Source organism: Manis javanica, chromosome 3 (genome assembly GCF_040802235.1).
Source record: "Manis javanica isolate MJ-LG chromosome 3, MJ_LKY, whole genome shotgun sequence".
In the NCBI taxonomy this organism is placed as follows: domain Eukaryota; kingdom Metazoa; phylum Chordata; class Mammalia; order Pholidota; family Manidae; genus Manis; species Manis javanica.
In genome coordinates, this window is record NC_133158.1 from 209,244,988 (window position 1) to 209,262,404 (window position 17,417).

The 17,417-nt window shown below is 52.6% G+C and overlaps 1 protein-coding gene across 2 annotated transcripts in view; it reads right to left on the reverse strand.

The window, feature by feature from the left end:
• Positions 1–13,156, reverse strand: part of EBF2 (EBF transcription factor 2) — a 180,868-nt gene extending 167,712 nt beyond the window's left edge. Inside the window, exons 1-6 of one of the 2 annotated variants that reach the window (XM_017649090.3) lie at positions 12,428–13,150; positions 9,839–9,995; positions 8,720–8,783; positions 8,351–8,406; positions 7,837–7,910; positions 1,782–1,850 (exon numbers count right to left, since the gene is read on the reverse strand). In XM_017649090.3, coding sequence (XP_017504579.1) covers positions 1,782–1,850; positions 7,837–7,910; positions 8,351–8,406; positions 8,720–8,783; positions 9,839–9,995; positions 12,428–12,558 — 551 coding nt within the window. In that variant the 5' untranslated portion in view covers positions 12,559–13,150. Of the gene's footprint in view, positions 1–1,781; positions 1,851–7,836; positions 7,911–8,350; positions 8,407–8,719; positions 8,784–9,838; positions 9,996–12,427 lie in introns of both variants that reach the window. The other variant, XM_073232706.1, reaches the window with a different exon arrangement.
• Between the last annotated feature and the right edge of the window lie 4,261 nt (positions 13,157–17,417).

Genomic DNA, 17,417 nt, shown 5'->3' on the forward strand with positions numbered 1-17,417 from the left:
GTATTACACGGGAAGAAAACATCAGCATAGTCAGCTTTATCACGGGTGCAGGTTATATGCAGTTTCTTAGTAAGACTGCTGCTAAGTGTAGTCATTAGGATGTGTGCTTATGAAATGGAAGGTGCAGGTTAGCATTTATGGGTTTGCAAACATTTCTAAAGCTAGTTATGGGGTGTTTATTACAAGAAAAGATGTATCAATCATGAGCCTAGAGCACCTTCTTGGAAGGGGAATGAGAGTTAGGGAAGAATACTAGATGAAGGTCAGCAGGTCCAGTGCACATGTCGGGAAGGACTGGCTCTGCATCCGGGCTGCTCTCAGAGGCTTCACATTTCCCCAGAGGATCCCAAGAGCACACTGGGGAGTTGGGAAATGATGTCACGTGCAATCAGCACCTCTAACTCCCACGAGTAGGGACAGAAGGTTGTGGCAGCAAGACAAGCACAGGCCTGGCAGTGGAGACAACTATGCTCTCCTGCCAGCTCTGCCCCCAAGCAGCTGTGCAACTGTGGACAAGTCACATCGCCACTCTGGGCTCCGGCTTTGCACCTAGCAAATGACGAAGACTGCAGACCCCAAAAAGGTCTTAAGCACTCTCTCACCTTCAGTTCTATGCACTTTCAGAAAAAAACAAATTCCAACGAGCTCCCTAAAATTGGTCTCACCTGAACCCCCCAGGATGGCAAAAGCACCACACACAGCCAACAAACATCCTATCTGGTGACCATCCTCTTCCGAGCATCTCAGGGAGCACTGTAAAACTGCCATGGGTATTTCCGGGGCTTCCTGAAACCCTCCAACTATCCCTTCCATTGTACCATGGAGGGACAAAGATGCTGAGAGCTTTGTCCAAGGTCAGAAGCTGGGACAGGATCAGAATTCCAGCCTCCTCTTTCCTAGGCTAGGCTCTACTTTTCACGGAGAAACCAAGCTGCCTTTCTGGGAAGAATGCCAGAAGTTCCATCCTCCCAACGGAGAATTCACTGGGATATTGGAATAACAATTTAGGAGACTGTGGTCTCTCCAATCCATTTCAGGACCTGGCTAGAAACATGAAAACCCAAAGAAAGAAGCAATGGGGAATTATTCCGTTTTTTAACGAAAGAGAAAAAATTAGGGGTGGGAATATGGGATTTCTTAAAAATTACATGATTGCTGGAAGTTAATTTGGTATTTCTTCGTTGATTTGTAAGTTCTGTTTCCAATCACAAAAACAGACAGCTGAGGAGGCCTAAACCACATTTCAGTGAATTAGCATCTTGTCCCAAAGAATCTTCCCACTCTGAATATAACATAGAACCCAGAATACAATCTTCTCTGGTGGAATCTCCCCTGGTACAACAGAGAGCTCCCCATAATCCCCCACACCATAATCCAAATTGGTATTCTTCAAGCCCAACAGCCATCACGGAGAATGTTAAAGAGGTTGCCACTTAACTTGGGGTACAGTGCCTCCTAGGAAACTGAGACCCTACCCTGCCAGCCAGGAGAGATGGCATTCTTGATCACCTTTACCATCCACCTGCTTCTTATTAGGCTGAAGTCAGTGCACCTGGAAAAGAATCCCATCATAGATTTAGAGACATATGTTCAAAAAGGAAGGCTCTGCCTTACTCCAAAAAGGCCAACCAGAAGAGGAACACACACGCTGGACTAGCTTCATGCCTTGAAAATAACACAAAAGCAACCTTGCAGCAAAGTCCAAGTAATCAGTACTCCGAGCTGAGAGTCATAAAGAGAAACCAGAAATGATTTATTTTTAAATCACTTCTTCCCCCTACCTGTCGATGATGACAGGGTCTGAAGGAGTCTCATTTCGGTTTCCACAACTTTTCTTTTCGCAACATCGACTGCAGAATCAGAAGGAGCCAAAAGAGTAAAAGAAATGTGTTAAAATCAAGAAAATACAATGAGTATACAATGTAAGAGGCTTCACAGAAATGAATGTATGTCCTAGGTAGCCTCTTAACTTATCAACTGCTCACAAGCAGAATGTATGGCCATGTTTAAAAACAATACTGAACTTGAAACCCAAAGATACTCATTCAAATTCTCACTCTTATGACTTGTAAACTCGGTGTTTCTCAGCAATTCACAACTTTCCAAGAGCCATAGTTTTAATCTGAATCACAGGCAGTTGGATTTTAAGGTCTATAGGGTCACTTCCAATTCCTTGTTGAATGATTTTATGATTGTATATTTTAGATCTTGGCATCTTAATAAATATTTGAAGAAAAGGGGGAAGGAAAATGTATAAAATAGACCCAAGTTACTGCCTAGGTTATTATAAACCTTATTTACCTCATATCTTTCCCCAGAGAACTCAGTGTACTTTATAAACATTTATTCATTTGTTCATTTCCATCATTTCCTAAAGATACAGGAGGAAGCCCAGAACTATGTGTACATTGTAAAGTAGGAAGAAAACGGGGCAGGGAATTGTAAAATGTTAATCTCCAATCCTTTTCACCAAGTCCAGAACAGAAAGGGGACTCCATGTGTAAGCCCCATCTTGAGAACTCTGCCTCTCATAACCTCCACCTAGCAAAGTGCTAGACGCTTAAGAAATGCCTGTGGCATCATCTGAGAGCGAGTGAGGAGGAAACCAATTACACCAGACAGGACTCCCTAGGACCTGAGCAGAGAGCAAAACTCTCCAATCCAAAGGTGCCTACATGAAAGACCTAGAAAAATATGTAAAGGGCAAAGGAAGCTCGGAAGCACTGGAAAATCACCTCCCCACGTCACCTGTCTGCTGTCAGGCTTCCGAATACCTCTCAGCTCATTCAAGTACATGGCCCACCATCAGTGGTAGCGGGTTAAGGAGGTAGCCTTGACATCGCTATAAGGAAAGCATTACCATCCACACTGGCTGGAGAACATGTCTCATAAACGTTAGCAATAGCCAAAGTATATACAAGCACAGCCCCTCCCATGATGGTTTCTCTGTAGTTTCAAATTGATGCAATGCAATAGAAAGATTGCTAAGGCTCTGCCATCTAACCCAACTCGGTCCCTAACCAGCTACGTCAGTGGAGTCAAATCTCTTTAACCTTTCTGGGATTTATTTTCCCTATAGATAAACTTGAAATGTTGGACTAGCTTATCTGCCTCCTAGGTTTAAGAAGACCACGAGGCTATGAGGCTTTCTGAGCACACTCTGAAAGTGACGACAAAGACAGGAAAAGAAGGAAGCCATGTGGCAGTAGGGACCCAAAGGCCCATCACCAGCCCTGTCATAGATGTGGTTTCTGGCCCTCTGTGGTTCTTGGCCTCCTCTGAGCCTCCACAAAATTAAAACACATAAACAAAGATTTAAAAACTTTTAAGTCCAACTCTCTCCTGCAGGGATGTGTGGATTATTCGGGGAAACAATTCTCCCATCCTCAAAAAAATATCCTTAAGATATGCTGAAAAATTTTTAACAAATGAGCACAATGAGGTTTTAAGAAATCTAATCAAATTATAGGAAGTAAAAGAAAGATTCTCTCAACCTTTGTAAATACCGAAGCTTACCACTGGAACTTTCTAAAATAACATTTTGCCTTTGAAATTATATTAGGTCTTAGCTTTTAAAATTTCAATCCATCCCAAGATTAACACCAATAAAAGTGCTAGCCAGCTGCTCCCCTACCTCCCAAAGCCCTTGCCTGCTTCTCTTCCCAACTTCTGTCCCCACCCAGTTCTGTCTCCTTCCTCTCCTCTCTATTGCTTATGTAGCAGAATACCTTTGCAACCCGGCAAAACTTTCCTCTAAGCAACACAATTTCAAAAGCCCCACATCAGCTAGTTACCTAAAGACCTAGACTCTCCTTTGACATCACCAACACATCAACCTAACCCCAAGTATGTGTTTGATGCTGGGCACAATTTAATTGCAAGAGCACACACTGTCAGGACGTGCCAATCTGTTTAGTGTGAGTGGGAATGATTTGGAGGAGGCCAAGTCTGTTTGCAAAATTGCTCAGCTGAATTCAGCTGCTTTCCACTGGGATTTTCTCTGAAGGAAAAGAAAAACAGATAAAAATGTAAGCCTGGTGCCAGTGTGTAGAATCAACTGGGGGAAGGAAATGATATTCTAAGAAAAATGCAGAGAAACATTAGGACCCAGTCTTCTACTTTTCAACAGTAACATATTTAAGTATAATCTCTCATGTTAAGAGCAGAGAAAAGATGCAGAAGGTACCCACTTCACTGTGGGACTGCAAAAGTAAAGGTATAAAAATAACAGGAGTGTGGATAGTATTTGCCCCATTTAAGCCCTAAGATTTCTCTGGGTTAACGAAAGCTAATGCTTTTTTTAAAGAAAAAGTCTCATCCGGATGTCCTAGTTATTCTTTATTTGGCATGCTGTCCTCATGCCCGGCAATATTATCATAAGCAAAGGGAAATGGAGCATGGAACACATTCATGAACACCCATCCTCCAAACTGTTCTGGAATAGGTACATGGATTGTTGACATAAAGGAACTGGTCCCTGAATTACTCAGATAACAAACTCAGGTGTCCCTTCCCTTTGTAGACAAAGCCTGGGTGACCAATGCAGGTTCAGCTACTGAAGCTAAAGGGTTTTTGCGGGGAGGTGGGGGGGAAGGGGGGTGGGCTATTTTCTAACAAGCAAGTCTCTAAGTCTGAAGTTCCTGATGAATGTTTTTCAAAACTATAAAGTAGGAAAAGAAGGGGGGTGAAATTATACAAAGAGAAGAAGAAACCGAACTTGGCTAGGTGGACTGGGCACCTAACACCCGCTGGGCAGCTCAGAAATGCTCTTTTTTCCTAATGAATGACAATGAAAGCCCTTGCTGCTCCCCGCTTTAGCTCGGTTTGGTTTATTTTATTCTACCGTTTACTTAGAGAACCTTTTACTGAAGTACTCTTAATGAGCTTACAGGCCTCTTTCATCCTCTCTATCTTCTCACGGAGACTTTAGAGAGGAAAAGAGAAAAAAAATAAAACAAGTTGGGGATGGGGCCTGGAGGAATATGAGAAATTCTACCCCAACCCTAACTGTTACCTGCATTTTTCAGAAAGGGAGAAAGAAGGGGAGAGGCTGGAAAAGGAAAAACAGCCCCAGCCCTGGACACACGAAGTCCAGTCAGTCAAACTCCTGCTCAAGACAAGCGAGTATGCCCTTTCCCCCCTGAAATCGTTTTTAAAATTCAACCCTCAACTTTCAAAAATCTGTCTCTAATTTCAAACTCAAATAAGCGCACAGCATGGTGGCTTTTGTTTTGTTTTCTTCTCCCCAACTCCTCCCTGCGATTGCATAACAAAAGTGTCTAAATTCACACCATCTGGCCGATAAAGACACTGGCCCCACTGCCCGGCTGGCCCATCTGATTAGGGCCCTGTCTAGCCTGCGCCTTGTGGCGAAAAGTCACAGCTGTGGGGTTTGCTCACGCTCAATACAACTCTGTTATTAGCCAGCTGTAGGCCTTGAGACGACTTCTGTTCAAATTATAATATCTTTTAACCCTCTGAGCATTGAGGGCACAGGGGTGGCTGGCAGCGCCATTACAACTAGATTTCTCCTTGCTAATAATTGGCAAAACGAACTAAAGCCGGGAAGAGGGGAGCAGAGACAACTGGGGAAGGGAGAGAAAGTTATTCTTAGATTTATTTGGTTCCCCCCTCAGAACTAAACACCAATTTATGAGCTTTTTTTTTTTGACTAAAGAGCACAGAACATGAAACCATTCAGGGACATTCCCAGGTATGCCCAAGGACACCATGATAGGGGAGCTAAGTATGTGCAATAACCACTGGGAAACAGGGCAGCTGATTCATGCCCCAATCACTGACTGTTATAACTGGCCTTTAAAATCTGGGAGAAGGAACTTTTTTTCCTTACTGGAGAATCAACCAGCTCTGAATGACAGATGGAATGAAACTTCCCTTTTAGATGCATCCAATATTTGCCATTACTCCAGCCCAACAAGCAAAGCACACACACATGCACGCTTGCACACACACACACACACACACACACACTAGACAAGGTACCCATCCAGTGGGTCATTTATTTACCCATAATTAATATTTGTTTTAAATTCCAGTTTGGGAAGAAAATAGCAGAGCATCTTCCCAGATCTCAAATGCAGGGAAGTTCCAGTACATTAAATTTTTATATTGTGTTACTAATGCAGACTAAACTAGAGGCTTTAAAAATTGATGCTGCTACTTAAACAGCATAAAATGAGGAGATTTGATTGAGCTTAAAAATAAAAATGTCAACCTTAACTATAGTGGGCTGGGGCATGAAAGTATTATTTAGGGATAGGTATAATTCATCAGACAATGGGCCAGTTTGGGGTTTTGTTTTCTTTTCTTTTAAGAAGATAACCTCTCCAAACAAGGACATTTAAAAGTATAAAGAAGAATTTTAAAATGCCCTTCAATTAGCCAACCAAATTGAAGTATTCTGACTATTTAATCTAGGTATTACATGCAGGTTCATCTTGAAATGTATTTTCTTTCCAAACGAATCTATCAAGGCGCCTTGGGATAATGGAGTAGCTATGTGCTTACCCCATCACCCGATGCCTCACCCAGCTACTCAGGCAAGGAAGCCTCAATTCCCCTCAGCTGAAGCCACTGGCAGAGTTGAACTTCGCATTGGGCAAAGTTTGTTTTTCTAATACTTGGTCAAAACCAAAACAAACATATCTAATTGTTATGGTTTCTTCCTGACTGCTTTGGAAAGGAGATGGGGCTGCCCATAAAACGTTCAGTCCAAACTAAATCAGACGGCCTGCAATTACCCAAAACTAGCAAGTCTGGAGTTGGAAGACATTCACTGAAGAATTGAGACTTTCTCTCCAATCAGATTGTGGAGCAAGAAAAATGTATATGGAATAAACATTTAAATTTTTATGGTAAAATAGCCATCTCTTCCTAAGTTCCTGTTTATAGCTGTTCTCGTTGCCATGGGATCATCAATACCTGGCACATATTAAGCACTCAATAAATATTTGGTGAAAGAATAAGTATGTGGATGAATTTCTTCAAATGTTTTATTTTCTCCTAGTGAGGTAGAAGAAAGGGCTCAAAATGGAATAGATTGGTCCCTGAAAAGAGGATAGGGAAAGGTGTAGGAATTCGAGCAGACCACACTTCTCACAACTCAGAATCCAGCCGTAGCTCCAGACCCCAGATTTCCCTGATGGCGCCCTCTCCCAGCCCTCCCATCCACTGGTGAGCGGGATTGCCATTTGCTCTAGGTAGTTCTTCCTGACCTAAGGAAAAACCCTGACACATCAAATCACAGGAGAAGCAACATCCCTGGAGGAAGGAAATGCTTTGGCATCACAGACGGGTGCCCCAGCTGGTGAGGGAGGACGCTTAGGAAATGGGCAGCTCAACCCTGGGGCCCTCGCCTGGAATGCGAGTCCTTTCCGTGCTTTCACTCAGTAACTCCCCGCGTGGCCCCTCCTGAAGCCTACCGCTGGCGGCAGACAGGTGAGGACCCAGCAGTGCAGGCTTCGGGCATAGACCAGGTCCAGGAAAAGCCAGATCCCAAATTTGCTGGGGACTGCCCGGCACCTCCCCGCGCTGCCACGACTGCTGGGCAGCAGCAGTGTCCACATAGCAGAGGGAACTCCGAGACACCAGGGGGAGGGATCCCGAGTGGCTCTGGGTTTCCTTTTCAAGTCCCATGGATACGATCTAAGAATCTGGCCTCTAAGGAGGTGTTCTGGTGAATCGGTCCGGTGGGTCTGCCAGGAGACCTCCCGCACCACCACTCCCGAAAGTCAGCGCCGGGGCCGCCGGGGCGCGGCAGGCGCAGCTCATCTGCCCCGCTTTCCAGCAAAGCCCGCAGGAAGAAGCAGCTCTTACCTGCACATCACTTCGTGCGTCAGGAGCACTCGGCACATTTCTGGATTCTTATTTTGTCCCTCGTAAGCTATGGGCTGCGAAAGAGGTGGGGGCAGGAAGGGAAGAGATGACAGGAGTGGAAGGACAAAGGAAAGGGGACTTTAGAGCAAGCACAAAATTGGTTTTCCTCGCGCTGACCACCACTTGTTAGCAGTCCCCCGCTGGCAGCAGAGAACCTGAGCTGTGGCCTGGTTAGCTCAAGCTAAGTAGTGACTGACAAGTTTGCCCCAGTGAGGACACAGTTCCTGCAACGGGAATGCTTGGAGGACTGCATCTCCCGAAATTGCTTCCACTCTTCACCCTGTTGCTTGCCTACCCCCACCGCCAGCATCTCCCCAGCCAGAGCGGACAAAGAGTGAGTGGACTTGGAGAGAAGTCTGACCCAGGAAAGGGGTTGGCAGGGGCAGGCTAGAGGGGGGAAGGACATAGGGGGACCCCACGAGAAGAGGGGCTGAGTGTGCCTTCCCGGGCTCACCTGCTTGGTGACCGAGTCGATGAGCCTGACATACAGGTCCTGCTCCGTGCGGACGCCTGCAGAGGAATGGGCACGAGGTCAGTGCAGTGCAGCACGGCCGTGTCCCCCAAACCCGTCCCCAGGCTGTGGCCGGGGCCCAGGCAGCCGCTGGGACTGCAGGCTGGCGCGAGCAAGCTGAGCCGTCCTGGGGGCAAAGACCACCCACCCGCCCCCTGGCCCTGACTGGGCCTCCCACAGCCCTGCTCTCCCCAAGCCTGGAGGCTGCCTGCCAGCGATGGCGACAAGGCCAACTGCCCTCCGTGAAAGAGAGCGGGCGGGCGCCTCCGCCAGCAGGCAACCACGGCCCGCCGACCGGCGCGGGGCGCTCACCGTTGCTGTAGAGAAGCTGTAACTTATAGTGGGTGCCGTTGTTGGTCTTCTCATTGCCTTGTTCCTGAAAAGACAAGCAGCACGTAAGTCCCTTGCTTTCCAGCCCCCAACAAGGGACAAAGGAGAGAACGTGTCCCCACGCTGCCTTTCTACCCCTCGCTGGCAGCTCTGAACAACCCCCTGCCCAGCCCCAGGTCAAAGGGCAGAAGCTTCTGCCACTGGCTTGTCTCCAAAAGTTGCCAAGGCTCCCGGCCACCTGACCCTTTCCAACCCTCTGTCCCTACCCCATAAAAGTGTCCTCGGAAGTGCAACCCCCAGTGCGCCAAAAGGAGACCGTGCCAACGATGCCCTTAAACAGGCTCACCCAACCTTCTGGCCTGGTCATCCTCGGGAAGCCCCAAGGCTCCTCGGGGCAGAAAGGTGAAGGAACCTGTCGCTTGGAAGGGCAGCATTTGGCCCTCTCCCTCCAGGGCCGGAGCCTCCAGGGCCAAAAGCTCAGGGACCCAGGTCCGGATTCAAGAGGGGGGCCAGGACACGCCTCCTCTGAAGCTCACATTGCCCAGCCGGGGAAGACTGAGGCGCAAAGAGGGCGAGCAAGCCTCCTTTGCTTACATATCTGTTTTATTTTAGATCAAATCCAGCCTCCAAAAACCGGGCCTGGGTTGGGAGCAGGCGCTGCCTTGGGCAGCGGGGTAGGAAGGAAGACAGGTCCAGGCTGGGTTCCCACCTAGTCCCTACCACCCACTCTACAGGAGCTCGCAGGTGCAAATAACAAAAATTACCCGGAGAGGGGCAACCGCGGCCTGGGGTACACTTTCAAACTGTGCTCTAGTTGGAAGGGCGCTTGCTGGGGGTCAGTCTACGACCACAATCTGCTGATGACCCAGAGGCTGGGTGCGCCTAGCCGCCAGCGCCCCCGCAGGGCGCGGTGCCTGAATGCTGGGGGGGCGGGGAGGGGGGGAGTTGGGAAGTTGCTGATTTAGAGGCCAGCGATGAGAAAACTCGATTTATCATCCCTAGTGATGCCAGCGGGAAAATGTCGCGAGTGACAGATGGAATCTTCGGTGCTTTGCAAGGAGCTAGTTACTAGTCTGTAAGGAGAAGGGGCCCCCCGCTTACTTTGTCATTCTCCACAAAGTCCACGAAGGCCGTGCGCTCAATCTCCACCGGCTGCCCCTGCCTGTCGTAGAGCGCCAGGACGAAGTGAAAGAAGTTGGATTTCCTCAGGTTGGAGGGAGGCTGCTTCTCAAAGTGCGCCCGGGACAGGGCGACTCCGCTGCGCAGAAAGAGACACGCAGGACACCGGACGAGGCAAGGAGAGAAAGACAGGGTGTTACCAACCAGCGCACGCCACACTGCAGAGGGTCAAGGGTCCAAGTGCAGAGTTCTGGACCCCTCGGGCTTTTTTTTTTTCCAATTCGGATTAATAAGTACAGACTCCTTAGAGGAGGTGCAGTGGCCATGGGTGAGGGTAGGGGGGCAGGGACCATGCCCCCTGCTTCTGCCATTGACAAGTGTTCCTGTCTCCAGGAGGTCCAGCGCCAGGCAGCTCCCTGTCCGGCCTTCGGTGGAGACCAAAGGATCCTGGCCGTGGCCGAGGCCCGGAGCGGTCCCCAGAGGTGGCGGCCCAAATCTAGTGCCGTCCAGCCGCCCCCTCACTTCTCCCTCAGGTGGTGCAGCCGCCTGGTCAACATTCGGAGCTGGGTCCCCGAGTTAGGGGAATAAGCACCTCTTTACTTTTGAAGAAGTGACCTTTCCTACATCTTCATTACAATTACTGTCCTAGCGCTACTGCCCCCAACACCCCCAAGATATCTCAGAACGGAGCTGGGTGAGAACCCCCTAGAGGCGGTAAGTCCAGAGCCCAGGCCTCCGTCCTGCAGGGAGAGGCCTCGCCTCTGGCGTCCCTCGGTCTTCCGAAAAGCTGCACCCCGCACAGCGGCAGGGGGTTGTCCCTGAGCCCAGTACTGTAGATCCCGGGCCACCGCGGATGACTTGATACTAGAAACCCTGTCCCCAGAACTGCCTTGCTTGAGGAAGTCAAAATATTATTAAGAGGCAGATAGCGTCCTCGCCTGGGACTGAGGGGATCCCCGCTCAAGCGCAAATCCGGGCGATCGCGGCCAAACCCGCTGACCGCGAAACCCAAGTTGGCGGACCGGGGAGGCGCCCTCGAGCGCATTGCGTGTGTGCACACCCCTCCCTGTCGACCTGTCGCGGCCACGGACAAACTGGCCGCCAGATCACATTTAACAGGAGACTGGGGGCCCAGGCGAGCGCGCAGATGGCCGAGGCTGCCCGGCGGCGCTGGGGTCTCTGGGCCTCGTGCCCGAAGGGCTAGAGCACTTTCACTCTTTTGGAGGGTGTAAAATTGTGTCCGGAATCCTCCCCTCAGGCTGCCTGTTCCAACTTTAACAATTATTTGATCTGGGAAAAGGGGGCAAGTAGAAAAGATGTCTTTAAGGAGCTCGGCTAAGGAAATGCGCCGCGGAGCCAGCTCTGCGGAGCTGCCTGATTTCCCTTCGCCTGCAGCCCAACGAGTCCCGGGCTGCGGAAAGCCGCCGCCGGTGCGCCATCTGCCCGAGGGGTACGGGCGCGTGCGGGGCTCGGCCGGGAGAAAGGGAGCGCTGTCCGCCCGGGACTCCGGACCGCTGCGACTTTGGCTTCCTCTGCCCCAAGGGGGGCGGCCGGTTCGCTCTACCCGGGACGCCCGGAGACCTGGCCTGTCTGGGAAAGGAGTAATTTCTCGGCGTGGTGTCGAGCCTGGAGAACTGATAGGCAGCCGGGAGTCGTGGGAAGAAGTTTCGTGGCCCTCGAGGATTAGGGAGCTGTCCCTCGCAGACCAGGACGCGGAGACCACAAATCCCAGCTCAGCGGTGGCGAGGAGGGAGGGCGGCCGGGATGTCCTCGCGGGCTGGCACCCTGGACAGGACGGGCACCGTCTCAGCACGCAGACGCTTAGAAACAGTCAGCTTGAGGGACTAGTAACACTAGAGGCTGGGGATCCCTGCGTCTGCGGCCCGGCTCCTCGCCTCGCCTTTCTTCTGCTGCTGCTGCTGCGGTTCCTTCTACTGTTCCTCTTCCGTCTTTTATTGTCAACCCCGTCTCCCCCGTCACCCCCGCCTCGGCGCGTGCGGCCCACGGCTTTATCTCCACGCCGGGACCCTCCGGCCTGCCCCCCTCCCAGAGCTCCGGCGCTTGGCCTCCCCAGGCGGCCGCCCCGGCCTCTCCCGCCCCTCTCACCGCCGCCGCCATCTGGCCGCAGGGCTCCGGGCCGCCAGGAGTCGCCCGGCAGGATGCGGGAGGAGAGGCGCTCGCCAGCGGCGCGGCGAAACCGGGAGTGGCTGGAAGCCGGCCTTCGGCGGGCGGCCGCCGCCCCTGCCTGCTGCTCGGGTCCTCATGCTCCGCACCCGGCGGGGCCCCCTCGAAGGACCAGGCGTGAGTTGCGGGGCGTCGGATGCTACGTGATTGTATTTCCTCCCAAAGAGTGGTCTTTGGAGGATGGGGGGGGGACACAAACGACCCGGCAGTTCCGAAACTCTAGTGTTGGCCGCACGGTAAGGGTTCCCCTGACTGCAGAGACCTGCCTACCCCCAGGGCGAGCCCCGGCGCGTCGGGCCAGGACGACAGACGTGGGGCGAGAGCGCGAGGGGAGGGGGCGCGCAGGGAGACTGCGAGGGCACAGTAACTGCGCGGCCGGCTCGTTACCTCTGCGCCGCGACGTTGGCGTCCACCACGCCGACATTCCGGACCCAGGACCTCACCGAATCCATCTCGGCGCCCAGCGACTTTTCTTTCAGAGTTGGTCCTCTTCCTAAAGTATCTTGAATCCCAAACATTTAAAGAGTCTGGTCTACTGTCGCTTTAAAAATAGAGTTACAGCACTGTCCTTACTGTTCCCAACGCTGTCACCAAACCGTCTCCTCCAAAGCAATCCAAGAAAAGCGATGAAGTGCCGAAGTTTGAGTCTCTTTTGGAAAAAAAAAGAAACGATAACCCGTCCTTTGCTTCACGCGTGAGGTGCGGACTGATATAAAGTTTGGGTTTATCCTCCGCAAATTCAGATCTTCCGCCTCAGGCCTTCGGTGTTAGGTCGCGCGCATCCTTCCAGCTGCAGGGCTACCTCCAGAAAGTGATCACAATTTAGAAGCATCACCTGTTCTGGGAGAAACGGGAGGAGATTGATGGCTGCCTAATCTCTCCCCTTCCTCCTGGTACCCTCCTCTCTGCACCTCCCCACCGCTCCAATTTAGAAAAAAAAAAAATCCCCAACAGGATCAGTTGTACAAGGAAGGGGAAAGACCCAGAGCCGAGAGGAGGCGGTGGCTGCGAGCGCCGCGGAGCCGGGCTGCAGCCGCGCGCGGGCCCCATGAATGGGTTACTACGGCCCCGGCCGCGGGAGGCGGAGCCGCAGCCCGATAAGGAACCTCATTTGCATGAGCGCTCGGGATTGGCCGGCGCTGGGCAGGCCGGGCCGACGTCCTCCGGCGGCGCGCGCCACGCTCGGCGTTGCCAGGAGTCCGGGAGGTGAAAGGGGACAGAAAGCTGCGGTCGCCGCGTCCTTGCCCGAACCCCGAGTGCGTGCTTGAGATGGGGGTCCCCAAATCCCAGAAGGACGCTGGTTGGGCGCCCCCTGCTAGACTGGGACGCACCGGCTCAGTCTGGCTGCGGGAGCAGGAAGCCTCTGTGGATCCTGCCCCCAGATGCAGATTTTTGTAGCCTGCCGGGGGGCACATTCATTCCCGGGGCTTGGATCTGTGGGCACGTTTGTGAAAAAGCGGGCAGTGTGACCACACGTAATTACGTTTTGGGCAAACGTTCCCCAGAGCAACCCAGTTCCCTGGCCGGCTCTCCCAAGCCTGGAGTTACGGGGTGACACTCAGATTTCGTGTGCGGTTTACAAGTTATTGAGAGAGGAGGATGTATGAATGAAAGCGGGGGTGGAGTGTGGACGAACAAGGCTCAAGTGCTATTCAAATAAATAGAGTGTCGGGGAAAAAGGACGAGGGGCTAAGGAAATACTCCCGGGCGGATGCGAGCGGGAGTCGCACCCGCGCAGACGAGAGGTTGCTGACAGATCCTGGCAGGCTGAGCGCGGGAGCTGCTGGCGCTGTCCCGGGGCCCCCTCCGCTCCCCCAACCTACTTCCGAAGCCCCCGGGAGCCCGCAGAGGAGCTGCGGGAGGCGGCTGGGGAGTCGCGGAAACTTTGCCCACGGCGCCCGGTCGCCGTGGTGCCGGCCGAGGGCTGGTGGCCGGGAGGCGGCGGCAACTCAGCCAAACAGCTGAAACCCTAGACGGCTTTTTAACTACGCCGGGCAGTTCGCGGTGCCTATTAAAAATCCTCCTGGCTGGGTGTGATTTTCTTGCTTCTCCTTTTGTATTCTGATCTGTGCATAGATCTGCTGCTGAAATCTAGAACACCAGCGCGAAAACAGATTTGAGGACAATGAATGCAAATCTGTGCTCAAAGACCATCTGCCGCGGAGGAGACAAATCAGCTGTTCCGCAGTTCGAGCGACTGCGCCGGAGCCTCCCGGCCTCATTACGAAGAGGGCCTTGGGAAAGCCTGGATTACATTACGGAGACTTTCCCCCCATTTAGGACTCAAATTTGAGCGTGAATTGACTCCCGACCGGATCCCTTAGGTGTAGGTGAGCGCTCACGAATGAACTGCGAGAGTTTGCCGCTAGAGGACCCAGCGCCTCGCAGCTCGTTTGCCCGGCCTGCAGGGAGCCCGCACTTTCAGAAAACGCCGCTCTCCTGAGAAAGGGAAGCGTCCGCGCTACTCTCCACCCTAGGGGCAAACCGCAACCCAGACCGCGCGGGGGGACCGCGCTCGGGCAGCACAGATTTCTACAGCGGGGATTTTCTAGAACACTGAGGGAAGGGTGCACGGACCCTCTCAGCACAAACTCGGGATCCAGGGATCTTGGGCAGTTGATTTCGGGGGTGCGGAAAACGCGGGACCCCGCTTCTGGGTTGTGTTGACTGTGGAACGCCAACCCCAAGGCTTTGGCTTGATTCGTTGGACAAGAGGGCCAGGGGGCGCAATGCAGGGAAATTGGGGCTTCAGAATATGGAATTTTGTAAAAGCCAAGTAAAACAGGGCTTGTCCAAAGAAAAGAGGGTGGGAGAGAAACTTGTAGGGCTGAAACTGACTAGCGTTTCGATTCGGCAGTTCTGTATTATATGCAGGTTTTATGGATAATTTCTGTCCCTGCAAAGACTAAGCACCGGGAGTTAGCAACCCCGGCTCGCACCTCCTATTAAATCTTTCTGAATCTCAAGTAATCACCCAGCCATCCTCGTCCGCGGTCTGTGCCCAGGGGAGCCACCGCCTCAGGTTCCTCGGCGGGGTGTGGAACAGCTCTTGAGCGGCTCTGAACATGTTGATGAGCTCGGCTATTTTTTTTTTTTTTCAAGGGGGCGTCTGAGCTGCTGCACTTCGACGCTGCGCCAGAAACGTACCCAGCGCAGCCGGAGGGGCTACGGGGCAGCAGAGCGCCCGGGCTGGCCGGGACCGTTTGCCCCTCAGGCCAGGGTTGGCTGGGGTTAGAGGGCAGAGCTAGGGTCGAGGAGGCTGGCTCTTCTCCCCCGCAACAGCTGCCACCCAAATTATGCCCCTCAAGAAGACAATGAATTGGTTCTTTCTCCGGGCTCCCTGCGTCCCGCCCCAAACCAGACTGCGGCGCACAGCAGGCGTCCGTCCCCACCCCACCTCCTAGGGACAAGTTCAGGGGTGGCGGTGCCCTGCCGGGAGGTAGTTTGAGGAAGCTTTGACTCCGGAACTTTGTCCCGGAGGGAGGGGGAGACGCATAGCTCCTGGCTCGCTACTCTCGGGGCGGACCGCCGAGGCACTGCTGGGGGCCCTGTGGGCGGCAAGCCTCCGGCGCCCCAGTTCTCTCTTGGCTGGAACCACGTTCCAGGGCTTGCGAAGGAAGGGGGTGAAGGGGGTATAGGGAGGTGGAAGCAGCCTTGGGTCCAGCGACGCGGCGCTTCGGCCTTCGGGGAGCAGAGAGCGTTTCTGCCAGCCGACTTGGGTTTAATTAGGTTCGCGTAGGTTTGGGGGAGGGCTGGGCGCAGGCTTGGCCACCCGAGGCAATGGAGCGTTGGGTAGTGATGGAGCGAGTCGTGGCGGCTGAGCCTGGAGGGCCGTTGCCATCTCCACCGCCTCCGGCTACCCCAGAACAAACCTTCTTTTCGAACACGCCACACAAAACCCTGCTAGAGCCGCGCGGGTGCCTGGCAGGCGCAGCTGCGGCCCCGGGAAGCCCGGCCCGGTGGGGGTGCGGGGCCTGCGCGCGCCTCCAGGCTACTGCCCTCGAGCCTCGTTCCGCCCTTGCCAGAGCCGAGAAGAATCTAAGATGGACATTATTAAATTCTTCACGACAGTCTGTTTACACAAAACCGGGGCGGCTGCGGTGATATTCCTTCTTTTGCCCCGTCCCCGCCTTTGTACACTCCTCCCAAGGAACCCCCTGTTTTCTCCCGTTCGCGTTTCACGTCTGCACCTCAATGCGTTGCGTTCAGTTTCCTCCCGATTGGATTTAAGGCCCGTTTCCCCAATCTCGTTCCGTGCGGTGCCTAGGACACCGCATCTCTCCGCGGGGTCGGAGGACTGGAATTTTTTCTTTAAAATTACTCTCCAGGCCTTGTTCTCATCCGGTAGGGCCCTGGTATGAAATCAGAGGTGTGAGAACACCCCGCCCCCCTTACAACCTGACCTTCACCCCCACAGCCAGACACAGACCGAGGCGCCTGGGTCTACGCAACCTGAAGAACGGAGCCTGCCGAATATCCGGGGAATTCGATCCACTGGGACAGTCAGTCTGGGTTTTGTAAATGAAATAAGTGGCAGTCCCCGTAAGCCTCTCTTCGTACGTGTGTTTTCCAATTTAGTTTGTTTTAGTTGGAACCCTTACTTTTCATTTACCCGAGTAGAAGTAAATGTATTTACTCGTCCCAGAATCATTGCCGTTCTTTGACTCATAATTCTTAATGAAATCGTTTTTTAAATACCCAAGTTCACTAACTCCTACTCCAGATTTCACCTTTGGCGTTTTTCTATCAGAACCGGGACTTGTTTGCTCCAAAAATGAGAAATCCGTGGGCGGGAGGGTGGGAGTAGGGGGTGGGGAACTACTCTATTCACAAATTCACAACAAATATTTCACGAGGACTCCATCATCCATACCAAAGAGCTCCTTTTCAGGACAAAGTGCCGAGAAATTAAATTTGTTTCTTGATTTGTTTTTACATAGTGATGGGGATTCGAGCGGAAACAGCTGCAGAAATACTGAGGCACGGAAGAACATTTTATAAACCCACGATGTTGCACCCAGGCCAGTGGGGTCACTGCAATGAATTTACTCAAAATGGGCTTTCGGAAGAGTTGTCTCTACCGTAGAATTCAGGCGACTCCCGAAGTCTCTTCCTCTCCTGTTTTTCCTCCTGCTCTTCTCTCTCCTGCTCCCTCTACCCCCCAGGAACACCCTTCCTTCCCTTCCCTTAATCCGGGCGCAGAGCGAGGGCGGGTGCCCGAGCCAAGGCAGAGAAGCAGAAAGGTCAAGACAACAAATTTTCGAAGTAGCAGCTGCATGTGGGGGTTTGGAGAGCAGACGTCGGAGAATGGCTGCCTGGGAGGTGTGCGCATTAGGTGGCAGGTGATCTGTAGAGAGAAGTGCCTGGGGAGACCTCC